Raw genomic sequence first — 18,952 nt, forward strand, 5'->3', positions numbered from 1 at the left:
TACTGTACATGTTCTAGTGCAATTCAACCATATCGGTTGTCATATCCTGTTAATTCCTTTGTAATGTTTTTATGAAATAAACCATCAAATATAAAAAATATATAATATTTATGATATTACTGTAGCCGGAAACTGCATTATTACACCTGGGCATCCACCAGAGACTAGACTTGGTTCCAAATCTGTGATCGTGGTTTTTAGTCTACCCGATAGCCAACACATTATTGCCCGAATCAGCGCCCTTTTGCAGACTATCCTCCGTCGTTGAGAGTTGGGTTTTTAAAGCGTGTGAAAGCAAAACTGCGTGGAGTTTTGCGTGGCTGATGCAGAGAAATAACTGCAGTTTCAGACTTGAAATCAAGTCTAACCAGAGACCTGGGCCCAATTTCATGGCTCTGCTTACCGCCGAATTCTGCGCTTACGATCGCGATTCCCCGCTTAGGTGCAAGCGCCGAATTTCTGCGCTAGCCTTGTAAGCGTAGAATGCCTAGTAACGTAAAGTATGCACGCGCAGGAGCCCAAATTCGCCGCTTACACGTGAAATACGCCTGACGTAAGCACAGAATTCCCTGCTTCCGTAAGCGCCGATTCTGTGCTTACGGTAAGCAGAGCCATGAAATTGGGCTCTGCTCTGAAGCTGTGGCTGTGGTGGCTGACACCGCGCGCCTTTTTGTTTTGATTCACTACACAGCGAGGGGTTTTGTTCTGTAACACTGTTCCTGTCTCGAGATGAGACTTTATACGTTTATAACGCCATTGCACACGGTTTTTTTTCATCGGAGGACAATTTCAAAAAGGAGAGAAAGCCCGAATTCCAAATAATTATTTTAACGCCGTTATGTAAACCTCCCCCATTGGAGGATTATTTCTGAAATAAAAATTCTTTGCATACATGCAATACACAAAATAAATTACATAGTCATAAACATACCACAGTGAAAATAAATTAGATCGATTAAACAATATATCACCAATAAACCACAAATTAAGCAACATCTTAGCAGAAGGTAATACGTGTAATTAACGTAATTAACGCATCATTGATGAGACGGACAGCGTATATGGTGTGAAGGAGTTGAGGTACCTGTTTGTTTTACGTCGAAGTGACTGCCATCTCATACCACTACTTAGTCTGATTAACAATTTGTTCAATGAATGGTCGTTGTTACTTTTGACTGCCTCTGCTTTAGATACAACCTTTTCATAGCAAGTTTCAACAAGATCTTTGCTATCCCTAGGACTTCCGATAATTGTTTCGGAACCCGTTTCAATTTACATAGTCATGACAAAGGTCTATTGTGAAGTATATCCCGTCACGGTATTGAACAAACAGTCGATTTATCATGCATACACGTAATTAATTATACATTCTTAATCTCTTGAGTCCATCCATTGAGTCCCTGCAATAAAATCCAATCAACTTGACGGGACCTCGTAAACAACCTAATTTATCAATTCATCTAGAATCGGTTTTACGACCCGTCACTTCTTTGAGTAATAAGGTGTTATACTTTAATTGTTTCGTATACAAAAAAGAAAACCATCCATCGTGTGTATTTGCAGCTGAAACAACAATCATTTAGATCAACTTAATGAGTGGTAGGACTTGACTCATATAGCTTTTTCTCGTCTTACTATCAACCATAGGCAACCGCAAATACTATCCCAGTTCATCTACATCGTTGAAACCCGAGTTTGTCTAAGTCTTTGTCCTGAAAGCCATTATACACTCTGTCAGATTCTTCCATGTTGCCCCTTTCTTTAGTATGTGGCTTCTTAAAGGAACACGTTGCCTTGGATCGGTCGAGTTGGTCTTTGAAAAGCGTTTGTAACCGTTTTTATAAAATACATATGGGTAGAAAGATGTTGTAAAAGTAAAATACAATGATCCACACAAACATGCCTCGAAATTGCGTGGTTTTCCAAAATTCTTCCTTTTACCTCGTCGACTAACACGTCGGCCATTTATGGGGGTCAAAATTTTGACCCCCATAAATGGCCGACCATGTTAGTTCGCACAGTAGAAGGAAAACCACGCAATTTCGAGCCAAACTTGTGTGGATCATTGTATTCTACTTTTAAAACATCTTTCCAACCATATGCATTTTATAAAAAACGGTTACAAACGCTTTTGTTTTGACCAACTCGTCCGATCCAAGGCAACGTGTTCCTTTAAATAGTGCGCATATCCGTCACTCAGTGAGGCTCAGGGCACTTTAACATCGATTTTCTTCCTGTAAAGTATGTGGGACTATATTGTTTGAATTATGATACCTTAAAGGCAGTGGACACTATTGGTAATTACTCAAAATAATTATCAGCATATAACCTCACTTGGTAACGAGTAATGGGGAGAGGTTGATAGTATAACACATTGTGAGAAACGGCTTCCTCTGAAGTGACTCAGTTTTCGAGAAAGAAGTAATTTTCCACGAATTTGATTTCGAGACCTCAAGTTTAGAATTTGAGGTCTCGAAATCAAGCATCTAAAAGCACTCAACTTCGTGTGACAAGGGTGTTTTTTCTTTCATAGTTATCTCGCAACTCTGACGACCAATCGAGCTCACAGGTCTGTTATTTTATGCATATGTTGATATACACCTAGTGAGAAGACTGGTCTTTGACAAATTACCAATAGTGTCCACTGTCTTTAACATAGCACATTCAGTGGTTTACATGGTGCTGTGGCGCAATATTTTTGCCCTGGCCGCAGCAAATTACCAGAATCGTGGTTCAAATTTCAAAAGATACCCAAATGCTTGTTATCGTACAATTATTATCGCCCTTTAAGTTAATGTTGTCATTGAATAACAGACTAATTCAGGTTCAGATGTGATAAGTCACTAAAAGGGAACAATAAGTGCCTCTCGTTAACGGCTACCGGTAATTGTTATGGCAATTGGTTTATTTATAAGGATGAAATAAGTAGCTGTTATGCATCAAGTGATTTTACTGTATGTTTGCTTTATGTAAGTCGTTAGTTAGTTTTGACTCCTTACCATGGTGATGAAAGGAAACTACATCAAGGCTGTAATAATTAATAATAATACAATATTAACATTCATCAAGTCAACTGGGAAGGGGGAAATTGTTAATGATCTATCCAAGGATTGTCATCTGTCAATGCGTACCGACGTTGACTTATACCTAGTTTCGCTTGATGCTACGTCTCTTTATGACAAACTACCCCTGGTGAGAGTTTCCTACCTACCGAACGTTTAATAGTTTACATGTCAAATTCAGGTGGTCCCGGCTTCTTGTAATGATACCCATGCAGTCTGACACTCTTTCATCACACATGGGCATCACTAGAGACCAGCTCGGGAGCTTGGTCTGAGGTGGCTGACACCGGGGCAGATCCGAGTAGCCTTTGTGTAAATTAAAACGTGTACGCCACTCGAACACACCCTGATAGATAAACTTGAGCGGTTGGAGGAACACATGTATTACTTGCTTCTCGTAAATCCATAAGCAACCGTGAACGCTATCAGCCTGCTGTCTCAGTTGAAAGAAGAGTTGGTTGCGAGATTTTAAATCAGAGTTCTCAAAATGAAACCTAGGAGACAGCCTGCTACCATTTTGGTTGCGGTGATGTTGCTTTACGTAGGCCTGCAACCGGTGTCTTTGGAACCCGACTCGATTAGTGGTTCGAATAGTGGTTCCCGTAGTGGTTCGCTGAGTGGTTCGAATAGTGAGGAGTCGGGTGGTTCGAATAGTGGTTCGAATAGTGGTTCCCGTAGTGGTTCGCAGAGTGGTTCGAATAGTGAGGAGTCGGGTGGTTCGAATAGTGGTTCGAATAGTGGTTCGAATAGTGAGGAGTCACCTAATTATGACCGAGTGAGGACGACGACATCCGTGTTGAAACCACGATCAAGTTAGTTTCACATTGTCCCAATTTCATAAAGCCTGTAAGCACACAAACCTGCTAAGCACAGGAAAATCATGCCTAGCAAAGGCAGGTTACCAACCAACATTGTATGCCGTTTACACTGTTTCGACTGGTGCCCCACTCATTTTGTGCTTAGCAGAGAAATTTGTCAAGCAGTATTTTCTGCTAAACAGCTTTATGAAATTGGTCCCAAATCATTTTAATATCAATCCAATCATAATGTGTTACAGTATAGGGCGGTGTTAATTTCACCAACGATATAGTAATGATATGGACTTTCTCCAGAAGAAGAGTTGAAACCCACGGTTCTGTTCAGAACCACCCCAACTCATTTAAAGATAGTTATTATGGTGTTACCGCAAACCTTTCCATATCGTATTTCCACCATGCAAAATCCTACTGCTAGGAAGAATCAAATTAACACCCCAGTTTTAGCAGTGAAGCCTATTGAACATAAAGTCACATGGAAATATAATTTTTATTTTTTCAAACATAAGGGTATATGTTTAGTAACAATAAAACAATTTTTTAGTAATAGTTTAAAAAATAGATAAACCTGTTTGGGGGTTGACTCCGCCTACCCATTTTGTGACGTCAATCGAGGCAGACTTTGCCTTGATGCGTAGAGTAAACACACAAGTCCAAGTCGTGAGTACGTTTCGAAAACAGTTTTTTTCTTGCAATTTTCGGCAATGCCGACCAAGTGTATTGCTGCTGGATTCAGCAAAACAACTAAAGATGGGGTCAGTCTGCATCGCAAGAGCAATAGTGCCTAGTGGTCCGGTCCGACGTCTTTTTCAGCGCTGTGCAGCATTTTCTCTTCAAATATCGCGCCTTGATTGACGTCATGAACAGCGCCCTCTCGGGTCGGGGCCTACTCTTAAATTTGTAAATAAGATAATAACTAATTTTTTTGGAACCTGAGTTAACTGTTTATTTACATTCCACTCATCAAAACATATTAGTGACAAAAGCTTTACTTTGACAAAATATCACTTCCAGGTGACTTTAATTCCAGCGAAGATCACGTGTTGTCAATGTCGTTCAAAGATGTCTTTGAGAGCCGATGAGGATATACAAACACATTCTTAGCAAAAACAAATGCAAAATAAGAGAATTTGTTTTGTTCGGCTCGAGTTCATTGTTCTATTTTAAAGACTTTGTAAAACAGCTTTTGTTCGTGTATGCGTGTTAGCACTTTATTTGTTTTCTTGCTTGTATGATTTTAACTTTCAATGTTTGTGTATGTTCTGTAAACTTGTGTCATTCAGTGTTTTATGTTGTTTTTATATTGTCTGCTGAGATACGTCTTAAAAAGCAACAATAAACGACACTTAGAAAAATATCATATAGAGAGTTTGAAAGATATAGCAAATTTTATAAACTTGTTTTGTGGATTGTCAGCTAGGCGTCTGCTCGAGTTTATTCCACATATTTCTTCTTTTTCATTATTTCACATCGGATACTCGTCCCTTATGTATATATTCAATGACATTCTAACTTATCTGGCAGGAAATTCAAAAACAAAAACCGTAATAAAATAGTTGTGTTGGAAAAGGTTACACCATTAATTTCGTCCATGTGTTGGGGACAATTACTAAATGGTCTGACCTTAAATTGTATACGTACTGTCGATTGCTGTTAAATTAACCCATGCAATACAAACGAATAGAATAAAATCGTTGAGATGTAGCAAGAGAAACCTTGTCGGTTAACGTGTGGAAAACACTTTGGAGCATGGTGCTAAAATCACAGGGCGTGACAACCAGACAGGTCCCTCTGGAGGGCACAGTTTAAAGGGTCTGGGTACTTTTTGTAGGACAAAAAATCATAATGTCCACATATACAGATTTTCATTAAACTTACACAGTCTGAAAATAATGATGGTCGAAAACTTCCCTGAAAATATTACGTGCTGAGGTGCTGTAGTTTTGGGGAAATGAGTAAAACAATGTCATGAAAATGATTTTCGTCTCAGTGATCATGAGACGAAATGTATTTTAGCTCGTAAAGACGTATTTTTTAAAAGTTTTATTAATTAGTTTCATCTTGATTTTGAATTTTGATATACCGTCTCGTACCTCGAGGTTGATGACCGAGTTATTACCCATCACTCCCAACTAAATCACTGAGACACCCCCTTAAGACGTGAAGATGTGTGGCATGGTCCAACTTAAAGGCAGTGGACACTAATCGTAATACTCAAAATAATTAGTAGCATAAAACCGTACTTGGTAATGAGTAATGGGGAGAGATTGATAGTATTAAACGTTATGGGAAACGGCTCCCTCTGAAGTAACATAGTTTTCGAGAAAGAAGTAATTTTTCACGAATTTGATTTCGAGACCTCGGATTTAGAATCTGAGGTCTCAAAATCAACCTTCTAAAAGCACGCAACTTCGTGTGACAAGGGTATTTTTTCTTTCAATATTATCTCGCAACTTCGACGACCAAATTGAGCTCAAATTTTCACCGGTTTGTTATTTTATGCATATGTTGAGATACACCAAGTGACAAGACTAGACTTTGAAAATTACCAATAGTGTCCACTGTCTTTAATGTATCGCGACAAGTACGATGGTATCCTGCACATTTTGGCTTAGCAAACAAATTGTTAAGCATCTTTTTTTTTTTGGGGGGGGGGGGCTTAAGCAGCTCTATGAAATCGGGCCCCGGAGTTCAAGTGTGTGCGACGTGTAAAAGACAATGGAAATATTTGAATACGTCAGCACGTGCTGACTAAGTGACTCACTGCCGAGATTTAAGGGCGTGGCCTACCAACTGCATTACATTTAAAATCTGCGTTTGTCACAATAGTTGTCTTGAAAACTTTGATGTGATGTATTTGTGTGATTCTATCGCGATGGGTGAGAAAACTCAAAATCTGCGTTTGTCACAATAGTTGTCTTGAAAACTTTGATGTGATGTGTTTGTGTGATTCTATCGCGATGGGTGAGACACTGAAATGCAATGGAAAAAGATACAAAGGCCTGCAAATTGCTATTCTGTGGACGGTGGGTGACTTTTTGGGTGATCGTACTTTCATTTGTGGCCTGTTGTTTCAAGTAAGCCCATCGGCTCATGTGAGACAGAGACGCTTTCACAAGCTACATTCAAGAAAATTTACCAGTAAGTACTTTTACATTGAAAATAATTTCACCTTAATATAATCTGTGTAAAGTACTGGGTGCTTCTTGATCTATGTGGGAAAAAGTCTATGTGCAAAAGCCTTTACACTTTAAAGGCAGTGGACACTATTGGCAATTACTCAAAACAGTTATTAACATAAAATCTTACCTGGTAATGGGGAGAGGTTGATACTATAAAACACAACTTCGTGTGACAAGGGTGTTTTTCCCTTCATTGTTATCTTGCAACTTCGACGACTAATTGAGCTCAAATGTTCACAGGTTTGTTGCTTTATGCATATGTTGAGATACACCAAGTGAGAAGACTGTTCTTTGACAACTACTAATATTTTTATTGTCTAGTGTCTTTAAAATACAATTTCGCTGAGTATTGGTGTGTGATGAATTGAGGATATTAATGGACCTTGCAGTCGCACAAAAACGAAGAAAAAAAAACGTCTCTTTGTGCACACTTAAAGGAACACGTTGCCTTGGATCGGACGAGTTGGTCTATTAAAAGCGTTTGAAACCGTTTGTTATGAAATGCATATGGTTAGAAAGGTGTTTTATAAGTAGAATATAATGATCCACACAAGTATCACTCGAAATTGCACGGTTTTCCTTTTACGTCGCGAACTATCACGGTCGGCCATTTATGGGAGTCCAAATTTTGACAAATTTTTCATAAATGGCCGACCGTGTTAGTCAAAAGGGTAAAAAGAAAACCACGCAATTTCGAGGCATATTTGTGTAGATCATTGTATTCTACTTTTACAATATCTTTCTAACCATATACATTTTACAACAAACGATTACAGAACGCTTTTCAAAGACCAACTCGACCGATCCAAGGCAACGTGTTCCTTTAATTGAAATTAGACGAATTCTTTGAATTATATCGCCGCTGATGAGCCAATAACGTGGATAATTACAAAACAGCATTTATTAGTCCTGCCCAATGAGTCGTGAATTTGTCTTTTTGTTGCCAACATCAATTTCATTTCAAAGGGTTGACTTGACACCTTGACACTTCTATAGGTATTGTCGGTTTGGCCTTTTATGTACTTGGTCCGCAATAATATGAATATATACGGAGCTCAGGAGGTGCCAACCGACTTAATGAAATCTGGTTTAGTTTTCTCAGGCAATTGACACTAATTATGCAAGCAAATTATAACCACTTTATTAGAGGACATATTATTGCATGTAGAATGTCAACTTCCTGTGATATTTATCTTACGATGACGACATACAGTTTAGTGTATTCTCTGGTTGGTACCGTCAATGTCGCAATAGCGAGTACATTATCTCGGAATCTCAACAGGGCCTATTTTCATAAAGCTGCTTAAGCGCAAAAATAAGCTAAGCAAAACACTATTATGCTGACCAGAATGCGGTTACCAGCCAAAATCAATGTCATGTGTACAAGTTTTGACTGGTATCCTGCTTATAATTGCTTAGCAAGGGTTTTAATGTCGTGTTTTCTGCTTAAGCAGCTCTATGAAATGGGCCAAATTTAGATGGCAATTTTAGAGCTCCGTAGAATTAGCATGGGATAAGTGTAGGGCGTACCAAACCAGTACAGTTTTTGTCATACGTGACATTTTCATAACGGCGTTTAGTACTGGGGCGAGTGGAAGGATCTTGTTCTGTCTCAACTCGTGCTATTTCGGGGCAGAGATTCTGACTCTTGGGGGAAATTGCTGCATCATCGAAAAATCATATCTTTCGGAACAATGGATCAGAATCAGAAGTTATTTTTTTGGTCTAAGCTATCTGTATTTTCCGGAACACGATGCACCGAGATTATACTGGTCTCCGTAGTCGCTGTGATGTTATGTACACCCGTGTCGAGCAAAACAACTGAACCTTCAGTATCACGTCATTTGAATGTATCCTGTAAGTGAACAACATACCTATTTCATCATTATTTAAGTTATACCTAATCGAGTAAAGAACAAAATAATGTAAAGGTGCCGTTTAAAATAAATTAAAAAACAACAGATCGACTAACTAACTTGTTCACATCAGCGCATTATAGAGAAAGGCATTGTTTTTTCCATTCTAAAAATTATCGAATGTGAAAACAGGGTATCTGTGAATTTACCAGAAATGACGTGCCAACAATCAGTAAAATCATTTGATGCCTTCAAATGTTATTGTGATGATCATGCAGAAAATACTCGCGGTTGACGGAAAGCGGTTCTTGTTCTTTAAGGACTTATCACTCCTCTGAACTTGAAATAAACTGTTATTCAATTAACAATATTAAAAGGCATTGGACACTGTTGGTAATTATTCAAAATAAATGTTAGCATATAAACTTACTTAGTAACGAGCAATGGAGAGCTGTTAGTAGTATATATAGAACATTGTGAGAAACGGCTCCCTCTGAAATGACGTAGTTTCTTGAGAAATAAGTAGTTTCTCACTAAAATATTTGAACTGAGATCAAGTTTTCACAGGTTTGTTATTTTATGCATGTGTTGAGATACAGCAAGTGAGAAGATTAGTCTTTGACAGCTGTCAAAGATGACCAGTGCCTTTATCGTACATGTGAATAACTGTTTGTAAAAAAAAAACAAGCCTTCAATAGTCTTTCGAAATTTGAGCCAAGATTGTAAGTAGTTTACTTCAAAAATCTTGAAACTGAAAACTATCTTTTCGGCAACCTAGAATACTCAAATTTCGCCGGGTGAAATTTTTGTCTTCATTCCTTCATCCTGAGTGTTTACAGTGTCTAGATCTGTTATACCTAATTGTTACAATTTTGTATAAACTCTTTTGCTCAACTGTGGTAATTTAAATGTCTTTTGTATACCATGATGCATGTATATAGGGTCAATCTTTGTACCAGTATGACTTCCACTAACCACGGTTTTGAAAGATGCCTGCTGATCACACATCGGTATAAGGACTTCAACCTAAATTAATATATTTTATCCCCGATTTAATTTAAACATCTAACTTTTTATAAAAAGACAATTATTTATAGTCATCATTATACACAATTTTTATTTTTCAATCGGTACAATTGGTGTTGCAACACCTCACTGGCAGTACAAATCTATTGGCAACCAGATCATTTTCCTACACTAGACAATATTATTGATATGTGCGTAACTATAGATTGACAGACAGTTTCTTTCCAGGCACTTGACACCGAGTTTGGTGTTGTTGCATTTTTGTATAACGAATCTTCTACCTCCATGATCCAACCGTATGTGGTTGCAAATAAAATTTAGGAACGGTGTTGGCATACCTCATTTTCGTCAAAGAATAGCCGACAACTAAAATAGTGTATCTATAAAACAATCCCTGGTCAGAATTGACCGAGGCTCTGCGTATCAGGGGTCTTGACCCACTTATGAGTCAGGCTGACCCATCAAGCGGTTCAGAATTGGACCTTATTGCCTCATAAAGTTGGCAATGGAGGCAGTGGTCTATGGTGTAGTCTGCATCTCTTGCTGCACTCTTAACATGATCGATTTTACCTTGTATGTTTTGTATTTTATATTGATATCAAATTTCTGCAATTTAAGTGTTCTTTGGGAACGACTGTCTTTTGACTGAGGTTGCTTTGGCATTTTTGGTGGGGCAAATTTTCTAAATGATACATATACGGCTCATACGAGATGACCAACATTTAGTTTTTTGCACTTAAAGGCACCTGGAAATAGGATTTTTTTTTCTTTTAAACATAAGAGTATATGTTTATTAACAATAAAACAATTTTTTGAGTAATTGTTTGTCACGATTTATATGTTAAAAAAATTAATTAAGTGACTGGGGGGTTGACTCCGCCTACCCCTTTTGTGACGTAGGAAAAGTACATGTAATTCTAAGACGTGAGTTTGTACGCTGCGAAAAAGGTTTTTTTTCTGGCATTTTTCCGGCAATGCCGACCAGGTGTATTGCTGCAAAACAACTAAAGATGGGGTCAGTCTTCATCTGTTTCCTGCAGATCCCAAGTATAGGCGGTTGTGGGCTGCGAAAGTCAGATTAACTAGAGCAAAGTGGTCCGGTCCGACGTCTTTTTCAGCGCTATGCAGCGAACACTTCGAGCCGTCGTGCTTCGAATCCGGGATACACCACTCATTTTGACATGACGAGAACAGCCATTCTTAAACACGACGCCGTCCCAACAATTTTTCCAGCTAGTGGGAAGTCGAAGACAGTATCTGAAATACGTGACGAACCCAAAGGAGCATTTGCTAAATGTGAAAAAGTTCGGGTAAGTTGGACTTTGAGGGTATGTTTTTAGCTTTTGCCAAGTGACACGATTTTTTTTTTGGTACCGCATGCGATTCACCGTGCGTGCAGGTCCTATATGTGACCGTCCGCAAATTATACAGCAGCCATATTGCGTGCGTGCAGTCTGCTCCGTGGCCGTATTTCTATAATAATACGCAGACCCACATCTTACAACCCATTTGGTCACTAAAAAGTCGCATAGTTAAATAAAAATTGCAGCAATAGCTTTTGTAAAAACCACTAGGCGTTCAACATGTTCAAGTTTCAATGTACGTATGTGTGTAAAATCGTGTCTAAATTTATTTTGATGTGTAATGTTCCCAGACGTAATGTACGGGGGCCTGACTACAAATTTTCTCTTCAAATATCGCGCCTTGAATTACGTCACGAACAGCGCCCTCTCGGGTCGGGGCCTACTCGTAAATTTGTAAATACAATCAAAACTAATATTTTTAAACCTTAGTTAACTTTTTATTCACATTCCTCTCGTAAAAACACATATTTTAGTGACAAAAGCTTTATTTAAAAAAAATACCACTTCCAGGTGACTTTAGCCCTTTGGTCCCTGCACCGCCCGAGTTTGATGAAAACCAATTTCTCAAGATTCTCGCAGTAAATTACTGGAATCGTAGTTCAAATTTTAAAAGATAGCCATGGCTAAATATGTATGCACAATTTTTGTGCCCTTTCGGTAATATTTGTATAAAAGTACAAGTTCTCATGGGAACAATAAATGCCTCTCGTTAAACGGCTACGGTAATTTTTATGGCGAATATTTTTGTGCACGGATTAAATGGACACAATAGCTTTCTCAGGCTTTCATCTGGCTCAATGCTCCTACTGATTAAATGCGAAGGCGTTAATTTTCGACAATATCATCATAAATGATGAACAATTTCCTGTTTACTAATCAGCGTTTTTATTTTCGTAAGAGCTAAATTATTTCATCATCATTAGCTTCGACAAATCAACTGTGATGGGAGAATTAATAACGATCTATAACAACTAGATATAAAATATTAACAAATGCGTAGACCTACTAATGACTATCGACTTTTCTTTTGATGTTCCTTTTTTTCTACAAACACAAGCTAGCGAGGTTTCCTCGTACCGCATAAAGGCGGCTGGGCGGTATAGTGGCTAATTAATGGTTAAAACCATTGGACCCTTAAACAGTATCGAACCTGTGAAAATTTAGGCTCAAGCGGTCATCGGAGTCGGGAGAAAATAACGGGAAACCCACCCTTGTATCCGCACGTTTCGCCGTGTCACGACTTGTGTTTAAAATAAATCCGTAATTCTCGATATTGAGAATTGATATTGTTTTACTGTTTTCTCAAAAAGTAAAGCATTTCATGGAATAATAATTCAAGAGTAGTCTTTACCACTACCTTCTGTAAACCCTGTAAGTTATTTGTAAATCTGTGATCTTTCTGTACCGAAAGGGCTGGAAACTACTGGTAATAATCAAAGACTAGTCTTCCCAGTTGGTGAAGCTCAACATAATTATGCACAAAATAGCAAACCTGTCAACAATTTGAACTCAATTGATCGTCGAAGTTGCGAGATGGAAAACAAAACACCCTGTCACACGAAGTTGTGTGCTTTCAGATGCTTGATTTCGGGACCTCAAAATCTAGTAATTCTGAGGTTTCGAAATAATTCTCGTTGAAAATTCTTCTCGAAAACTACGTTACTTTAGAGTCTCACAATGTTGTATGCTATCAACAGCTCTCCATTGCTTGTTAAAAAGTACGGTTTTATGCTAATAAGTAACTTGAATAATACCCAATGGTGTCCACTGCCTTTAAGAACTGTTTAATTAGCATTTAAGTTAAAGGAAGTGAACTTGTCAGATTCTAAATGAAAGTTCAAGCAATAAACCACAATGGAAATTTACTGGGCAAAAATTTAATGTTCGAGTGACTAATTTTCAAGACACTTTCAACCAAAACACCGCTTTTTCAGCAGACAATGAGAACATACACAAAACAGTAAAACATTTAACAAAATGAAGGAGAACAGCTATTTTTGTGCTTAAAAAATAACTAAAAATACGACAGAGTGAGATTTGAACATGGCCCTGAAGTACACCAGTTTTTACTATTTCACTTGAAGCCATCTAGTGAAAAGGCCCCATTTCATGGATCTGTTGAAAATAGGTACCCTTATTTTGGTTACCATTTTTTTACTTGGATATTTGTTGTGCCCCAGCAGCTCACTGGAGTTTGGATTTGACAACGTGACAAAGTTCCGGTAAACAGACACTGTGAAATAACGGATAGGCCACTAGTCAACAATACAGCATTGATCAATGTGTCACAACTGCATCCATGGTGGTGGACTCGGACAGCAGACTACTGCGATAGTTACAAAGTGTGCATGTGAACTGAATACTCCAGCTGCTACTGTAAAGCAGAATGTATAAAGCTACTCTAAAGAAAACCTTTGATTTTCCCGGGAAAGAACTCCTTTGTGCTCGAAGAATCTTCTCTGTGCATGTTTACAATTCTAGGTCTCACAAGCAGTATTTAAATAGATTTGCATACCGAATGCATAATTAAGTGATTCATGGGCAGAAATTACAATGACCTAGTTGATGTGCACACACGATTGGATGAAATGATTATAGGGTGGGCCTTGTTTGGCGTTCAGTGTCTTCCTATTGGATGGTACTCGTGGTACGGTTTAATACGTACAACGAACCGTTAAAACGAAAGAACACTTTTAAGACCTATAAAAAAAAAATTATAGTAACAATTTACGTTACCTCTAAATGTTATTCCATTCCCTCAAAATATAGTTCAGTTCCCCCGAAATTGTTAGGTTTTCTCGAAATATTATTTTGTTTCCCCGAATCGCAATTTTGTCCCCTCGAAATATTCTACGGCCGTGAAAATTTCTGATTTACTAAAAGTAATTATTTTAGGGTGTCTTTTCCGAATTCTCTTAAACTACACCATGTTTCCTGATTGAGTGAAACAAAAACGCAACGCCCAGCAAAATGATTGACTGTCTTTTTCTTACATCTTTTTTAATAAATTATCTCGGAATCTCACAGGTTAGATGTCAAGTTCAGAGTCACAGTTGCATGGTATCATGCGCATGCGCATGCATGCGTAGCAGCATTGTATCACTGTTGGGCGTAACGTTTCTGTACAGGTTTTTTTTTTCCGTATACACATCGTTACCACAATCACAGCAGTTTGTGCAATCAGTGAAAGTGCTACAGATAAGGCTCTTGCTCTTTGTCTCAACTTACATTCTATTTCGGAAAATAGACCCCAAGTTTCGGATAAATTTACTGCATCATCTAGAATATCATTTTGCTTTCCGAACAATGGACAAGAGACAGAAATTATGTTGTTTGTCCAAGCTATCTCCCGGACGGCAATGCACCGAAATTATACTGGCCACCGTGGTCTTTGTGTTGATTTTGACACCCGCCGTAGCCACACACGATCATGATGGCACGGGCATGTCAGGTTCATCGGGTGGAGGAGATGTCATCTCAACATCACCTCTTTCGATGGGATTCTGTGAGTGAACAGTACAGCTTATTCATTTTTGACTAATCTTTCCTTTCCGCTGAAGAAGGGGGTGGGGCGAGTTTATTTATTTTACCAGAGTTATTTAATATTTGAAAATTGTACTTCAAACTGTTTAGGAGTCAAAGAAAGAATAACCGACAACTAAAAATAGTTTATTAAAAAACAAATTCCCGGAATTGACCCGGATTCCGCGTATCATGGGTCTTAATCCACTTAGGAGTCAGTCTGACACAGAAAGTGGTTCGAAATTAGACTCTGTATTTGGGTCAAAATGACCCATAAATGGGTCAAAATTACATATAAATGGGTGAGGGACAAAGGGACTCGGATTCAGATCATTTAGAGTGTCATGGCCGAGTGGTTAAGAGCATCGAATTCAAGTTCTGGTGCTAAGAGTGTGGGTTCGAATCCCGGTCGTGACACTTGAGCAAGATACTTTACTATAATTGCTTCTCTTCACCCAGCCCAGGGGTATAAATGGGTACCTGCGAGGGTAGAGGTTGATATTGTGAATGAAAAAGCCTCTGGAGTGATATAAACTGTTGCCCAGGTTGTATACTCCTAAGGGAGCTGAGAAACATTAAAAAGGGATGTTATATATTTGCCCAATGACCAGGGCACTAATGTAAAGCGCATTGATGAAATGCGCTATTATAAGAATTGGTTATTATTATTATCATTTATGCATAAAGTTGGCATTGTAGGCTGTGATCCATGGTGTAGTCTGCATCTCTAGTATACTCATATGATATGGACGATTTTACTTTGTATGTTTCATATTTTATATTGATTTCAGTGTTTTTGAATAATTTTGTATTCTTTGGGAACGACTGTCTTTGGACAGAGGTTGCTTTGGAATTTTTGTGCGGGCAAATTTAGATGATACCTAATATAGGGCTTGGACGAGATGACCACTATTTTTTGTTTTGCACCTAAAAAAAACCATACTAATAATATAGTTTTTGGCGCCGGATCAGCCATTCATTTTCTGGAAACTATTAAAAGTCTGATATAATCAGTCTTTTATAAACCGAAAAGGCAAGATGGTAGTAAAGGGTTGTTGTTTGAACTGAATCACACTTTGTCGATTTAAAGCAACGTCAAACCAATGCTTGCATGAGGGAGATATTATGTTGCCAGCACGGTGTGTATATCCCCTTGGGGTAGCTTTGCCGAGTTCCCAAGAAGTCCTATACCCCTACCCCCCCCCCCCACCCCACCCCCAGAAAAAAAAATGTATACAAAAATATATCTATTTGTATATATTTATAAATAAATAAATAAATAAATACAAAATCCAACAATACACAAACAAGAAAACAAAAAACAACAACAAACAGACAAACACACATCTATCGGAATGGTAGAACAGCATCAAATGACGAGGCTTTGTGGAATCATCCGGGATGACAGTTGTGAAATATGCCATGGATTAGTTTGTTTGATGTCTTCTATAACCATGGCAACAGATTCAGCTGACACCGGCTCTCACCGGGAATTATAAAGTTAAATAAATATCGGTATGACGTTGCTGCTTGAGATTATTAAGGCTATTTTATTATTGTAGGCGAAGAAGCCTTCATCTTGTTGATGTTTTCCTCCGCTCAAACAGTTTGGCATCATAGCTTTGTAAAGCTTGTTTTCGTGTACAAACAGCTCCTCGTCCACCTGTGTGTTTGTTGAAATATTTCCCAAAGACGTGTGCCTTTTGATCGACAGCTGTTATTGGTACCATTTTTATTGAGCCGCGGGTGTTTGTCACGCTTTTTTGTTTCTATTTTGGGTGTTCAGTTTGTCTTTTTGCCTGATGTCTTGTTATTTCTTTGTTTAAGGTTGAATGAATTATAATAGTAACGCCATGCAAGGCAAAATTCCAGACGTGTAGCAGGTACATTGCATTAATACATACATACAGTCATGCACACAAAGGTAATACTAATACCAAAGTACATTTCAATTAACATTAAGATAATTAATTAATGAAAACAAAGGAACCAAACTACCTATTATTATGTCATAGTATTGTTTCCACCATAACAAAAAAAGCTTTTGGTGTTTGCCAACCAATAATGTTTATAAGCATTGTTTAATGTAAATAGCATAATTCATGGCCAAGGTTAATTAAGTCCTCTGTATTGACCGTGAATGGCACACGTATGTTTAAACGTTTTAAACGCACTTGACACCTCTGGTAGTTGTCGAAGACCAGAGTGTTCTTACTTGGTGCATCCTAGCAATGCATTAAAATAACAAATCTGTGACAATTTGTTTTTCCTGTTTATTTCTTGCTTGTCTGTTTGCCTGTCTGTCTGGGCTTATAATATCTACATTGTAGGTGATTTTTTAGTTAGGAACTGTACTTTTGGGGTGTTTTGACAATGTGGGGTGGACCCTACATTGTAGTTAACAAGAAAGATTACAGAAAAGAGATCATAGAAAACACATGGGGAATGTTTGTTTGTTTGTTTGTTTGTTTGTTTGTTTGTTTGTTTGTTTGTTTGTTTGTTTGTTTGTTTGTTTGTTTGTTTGTTTGTTTGTTTGTTTGTTTGTTTGTTTGTTTGTTTGTTTGTTTGTTTGTTTGTTTGTTTGTTTGTTTGTTTGTTTGTTTGTTTGTTTGTTTGTTTGTTTGTTTGTTTGTTTGTTTGTTTGTTTGTTTGTTTGTTTGTTTGTTTGTTTGTTTGTTTGTTTGTTTGTTTGTTTGTTTGTTTGTTTGTTTGTTTGTTTGTTTGTTTGTTTGTTTGTTTGTTTGTTTGTTTGTTTGTTTGTTTGTTTGTTTGTTTGTTTGTTTGTTTGTTTGTTTGTTTGTTTGTTTGTTTGTTTGTTTGTTTGTTTGTTTGTTTGTTTGTTTGTTTGTTTGTTTGTTTGTTTGTTTGTTTGTTTGTTTGTTTGTTTGTTTGTTTGTTTGTTTGTTTGTTTGTTTGTTTGTTTGTTTGTTTGTTTGTTTGTTTGTTTGTTTGTTTGTTTGTTTGTTTGTTTGTTTGTTTGTTTGTTTGTTTGTTTGTTTGTTTGTTTGTTTGTTTGTTTGTTTGTTTGTTTGTTTGTTTGTTTGTTTGTTTGTTTGTTTGTTTGTTTGTTTGTTTGTTTGTTTGTTTGTTTGTTTGTTTGTTTGTTTGTTTGTTTGTTTGTTTGTTTGTTTGTTTGTTTGTTTGTTTGTTTGTTTGTTTGTTTGTTTGTTTGTTTGTTTGTTTGTTTGTTTGTTTGTTTGTTTGTTTGTTTGTTTGTTTGTTTGTTTGTTTGTTTGTTTGTTTGTTTGTTTGTTTGATGGTGTGTATTTCTCAGTTATCTCCTCCTAGTTTTAATCCGCCATAGTTAATGGGACCACGTCGTGATGACGCTGTATGAGCGACATAGGAAAAACACTTTTCTCTATAAACAATGCAACTTACAACTATTCGCTCTTGTTTTTTGTACTTAAAGCGCCGTCAACTCGAAAACCACCATCAACTACCCCAACTGGATCAATACTTACTACTGACCAAACCACCACCTCAGCAAACCCGACCACCACCCCGGAGCCGCTCACAACAACCGAGCCTCTTACGACTTCAGCAAGCACTGAGCCAATCACTACCGACCAAACCACCCATGCGAACCCAACCACCACTCCGGAGCCGCCTACAGCAACTGGGCCACTTATGACGTCAGCAAGCACTGAGCCAATCACTACCGACCAAACCACCGCAGCAAACCCTACCACCACCCCGGAGCCGCCTACAACAACTGGCTCACTTATGACGTCAGCAAGCACTGAGCCAATCACTACCGACAAAACCACCACAGCAAACCCGACCACCACCCCGGAGCCGCCAACAGCAACTGACCCACTTATGACGTCAACAACCACTGAGCAAGTTACTACGTCAACTGTGTCATCAGCAGGTACATGTATGCCTTTGAATACAAACACAATTAAACGTTTAAATTATTGTTATCAACATTGTGAGGTTTGAACAATGAAATGAACATTTTCATTGTTTATTTTGACGACCTTTTTTTGTTGCGAAATTTGATTGAGTGGTGGCAGGTGTGAATAAGAGCACCTTTTGACTGTAGAAAACTGGCGTCATTATTAACTTTAGGAATAGTTTGCCATACCCATTTATCGAACATAATAAACCACCAGGAAAACT

At 37.9% G+C, this 18,952-nt stretch overlaps 1 protein-coding gene across 1 annotated transcript in view; it reads left to right on the forward strand.

The window, feature by feature from the left end:
* LOC139945435 (uncharacterized) overlaps positions 1-18,952 on the forward strand; it is an 80,457-nt gene that overhangs the window by 45,627 nt on the left and 15,878 nt on the right. The window contains exon 5 of the mRNA XM_071942783.1: positions 18,240-18,701. Within this exon, the coding sequence (XP_071798884.1) occupies positions 18,240-18,701 (462 nt within the window). The remainder of the gene's footprint in view (positions 1-18,239; positions 18,702-18,952) is intronic.

The sequence above is a fragment of the Asterias amurensis genome, chromosome 12 (assembly GCF_032118995.1).
Source record: "Asterias amurensis chromosome 12, ASM3211899v1".
Classification (NCBI taxonomy): domain Eukaryota; kingdom Metazoa; phylum Echinodermata; class Asteroidea; order Forcipulatida; family Asteriidae; genus Asterias; species Asterias amurensis.